Raw genomic sequence first — 3,077 nt, 5'->3', positions numbered from 1 at the left:
TTTAAAGGACAGTTTAAGAAATAAAGGACAAAAGGCGTCCTTTATTTTGAAAAAAATTATAAAGGACAGGGGGTTAAAATAAAAGACTGCCCTTTAAAATAAAGGACGGATGGTCACCGTAATTATGGCATATAATAAAGATTGATGAAATACATCAGGCATTGGTTGAAGTAGAACGTTTGAAAGTGCGTTAACTGGAAGACTTTCGAACTTAACTCGCTAATCATTAATTAAAAAAAATGATTGGCCATACGAAATTCGCCTATCTTGTTGGGTTCGTTCTACAAAGTGTCTTTGGAAACGTGTTCAAAATCAGCAGTCGTAAGATTTCCAAAGATCACGGTTTTTCACTTCACTATTGTAAATACGAAATTCGATACGATATTTTTGCCATTCGATACCGAAAGTTTTTCCTCGATAGTTTTCAAACGATATATTTTTAATTACGAGTGCCAGAACCCTTGCATATTTCAAATCTAATGTGATTAAAAATATATTGTGCATTATATTCGTTTTGAAGTGCTTAAGAAAAAGTATATATGGGCATTTCCAATCTGGCGTGGCGTCACATTTGTATAACAAAATGTTAAAGAAATGAAAACGTCGAAATTTAAAAACTCTGGGAATTAGCCAAGACTAATTTAATTTTCCAAGTTCCAAAATGTAAATATCTTTCCTGCTTTTTGCTTATTTTATCAGCCAAAGTATCTGACTTGTATCGTGTAAAGGCAAATTAGATTTGTTTCTGTTTTTTGTATTAAAATGCAGTGTTAATTCTTTATTAGAAAATTAGACCAATTTACAGATTTTATTTTTTGAATTTTGTATCGATATTTGGAATATCGAGTCTTCATCCCGATTTTAATGACTACCCGATTTATTTGCACCGATACTTTATATGAGTACTATATCGATACTTTCGGTTCGATATCGTGTACCTAACAATTGTCAATCATTTTCTGGCATGTTTGTAGCAGCCAAAATGGCTTGCTTGATTTTCTCTCTGATTTTGCAGCTTGCTTGACAGCTAGTTTTAATTTTTGCTAGAACGCATTTTGTAAACAATTAAAATCGAAAAGAAATTGCAGAAAATTTAAGTGCGTTCTTATATACAGCAGCTTAATTATCATTCCACTTAACAATTACTATTTAACATTCAAATCAAGAGGGAGAAAGGTAATTTTGTACTTCAGCTGGTTTACTATAAATATCCCGTGTATAATAACACATAAACATATTTACATTGCTCCACAGAATTTGCACATAGCTTTCTATAAAACCGACAGTGTATCAGCCAGCAGGATCTCGGAAATTTTCTGAACATTTAAAAAATGGATTGGCGGCAAGCAGAAATTTTAGATTTAATATGTATGTATAGAGAATCTGAGTGCCTTTGGAACTGCCTTAGTCCAGAATATAAGGATCTCGAAATGAAAAAAAGAAGCATGGAGAGAAATTGCAGACCATTTCGAGAGGGATATTGAGGAAGTAAAGAGGAAAATCAAGCATTTACGTACCAATTATGTTGTTGAAAAAAAAGAAAGTCGAGAGAAGAAAAGGTACCACCTATGAGCCCCGCTTATTCTACTATGATGAGTTAACCTTTTTGGACCCCGTAGTTGTTTTACGAACAAGCCTTCTGATGGAGTCGGTAAGCTTTATATAAACTTTATGGTAATGGTAATGTATGTAAATATGTTCTACATAATTGATTAGCCTAAAACAATTCATGTATAGAAAAAAAAAACTTACCTCAAAGCCGTTTAAAGTAATGTAAAAAGGATTGAAATCTGGTTCCTTTTGTTAAGAACATGTGTACATACATACATATGTACCTATGCATATACTTTAAGCTCTATACCTCCTAGTTTCATGGTGATGACCCCTTAAAGGAAAAAACTAATAACCGTCCGATGAACGGAAAACGTCTGGCTATTAAGAAGGTATGTATATGCAAATATCGTCATCATCATCACCGTTAATTTGGTTTTTGTTGACTTCAGAAGGAAAGGCAAGATTCTACAGACGAAGAGATAGAGCGCGTAGAGTATGAAAGCACTGTAAGCGGAGCATAAACAATTAATATCATTTACTTTACCAACTTTTAATTTCAGAGAAGTAATTATGACATGAGTGAGATAAACGGAGCAGCACCGGAATCGCCACAACCACAATTGACACAGCCGGAATCGCCACAACCGGAGGTAGAAATGCCGACTGATCTCAGCAAAGAAGAAACATTTTGTGCGATGATTTGCAGTGAACTTAAATTACTTAAGTCCGAAGATGTTTATGATAATTTGACTCTGGAGATATTTTCAATTGTAAAGAATGCTAAAATGGCAGAGCGTCACATTGTTTATCAACCAGAAGATGACATGAGAAGAACATGAGGTGATAGTTACGACTAAAAAATACGAACAATTCGCACGTTTAATAATACACAGAATTATTTCAAAATTTCAATTTTGTGAGAAAACCCAATTAAATATTGATCAGTTCATACAATTGGTATACAAAGAGACAGATGGAAAGACATATTTTCGCCATTTTTTTGGAAGTTTAGTCATCTGTTAGGCTGAGCATATTCTCCTGATCAAGCTTATTAATCGTATGTTGAAATCACACGGTAATTGTGAATTACATATCTGTATTATTAAACGTGCGAAATAATATTTTTTACTGTACAATAAAAAAGTTATTATTAAGCAAATTAGTATACTCGTTCCACTCTGGAACATTTTGAATAAATTATAAATATTATTATTATATCACTTCTGTGATTCGATCGGAGGCAGGGGTACTTAGGCGAACTCTGGCCAAGTGCTGAATTTGTACAATCGCTGACCCCTGGAGATACGTTTGCAGCAATTCGGATTCAGTAATGGCATTTTCGTAGATTTCACGAAAATCGGACTGCGATGGATTCAGTGATAGCCCAGACTGAATGGTTGAGAGCACATTAGACCTCTTGGCAGCAGTGCATAGCTCTATATCATACCTATCTACTACGTTCTTAGTAGTATTCAGGGGAATGGAACATGTTTGTAACGTTTACTTTCGACACAGCTGTTCAA

The 3,077-nt window shown here is 34.1% G+C and overlaps 1 protein-coding gene across 1 annotated transcript; it reads left to right on the top strand.

Annotated features, from left to right (window-relative positions):
* The first annotated feature begins 994 nt into the window (after positions 1-994).
* On the top strand, positions 995-2,736 carry LOC118748878. Its single transcript, XM_036483598.1, has 5 exons — positions 995-1,176; positions 1,255-1,651; positions 1,869-1,943; positions 2,004-2,060; positions 2,115-2,736. The coding sequence occupies exons 2-5, from the start codon at positions 1,523-1,525 to the stop codon at positions 2,391-2,393; spliced, it is 540 nt and encodes a 179-aa protein (XP_036339491.1). The 5' UTR covers positions 995-1,176; positions 1,255-1,522; the 3' UTR covers positions 2,394-2,736.
* Positions 2,737-3,077: the final 341 nt, after the last annotated feature.

This window comes from Rhagoletis pomonella, unplaced genomic scaffold, assembly GCF_013731165.1.
Source record: "Rhagoletis pomonella isolate Grant_MI unplaced genomic scaffold, Rhpom_1.0 Rhpom_scaffold_00013, whole genome shotgun sequence".
NCBI classification, from domain to species: Eukaryota; Metazoa; Arthropoda; class Insecta; order Diptera; family Tephritidae; genus Rhagoletis; species Rhagoletis pomonella.
This window is presented reverse-complemented; position numbering and strand designations above follow the sequence as displayed.

Bases quoted from the DNA above. Each gene is read 5' to 3' on its own strand.
- LOC118748878 (XM_036483598.1), top strand. From the start codon at position 1,523: ATGTTGTTGAAAAAAAAGAAAGTCGAGAGAAGAAAAGGTACCACCTAT. The intron at 1,652-1,868 runs GTAAGCTTTATA...TATACCTCCTAG, and splicing joins CAAGCCTTCTGATGGAGTCG to TTTCATGGTGATGACCCCTT. The intron at 1,944-2,003 runs GTATGTATATGC...TGTTGACTTCAG, and splicing joins AACGTCTGGCTATTAAGAAG to AAGGAAAGGCAAGATTCTAC.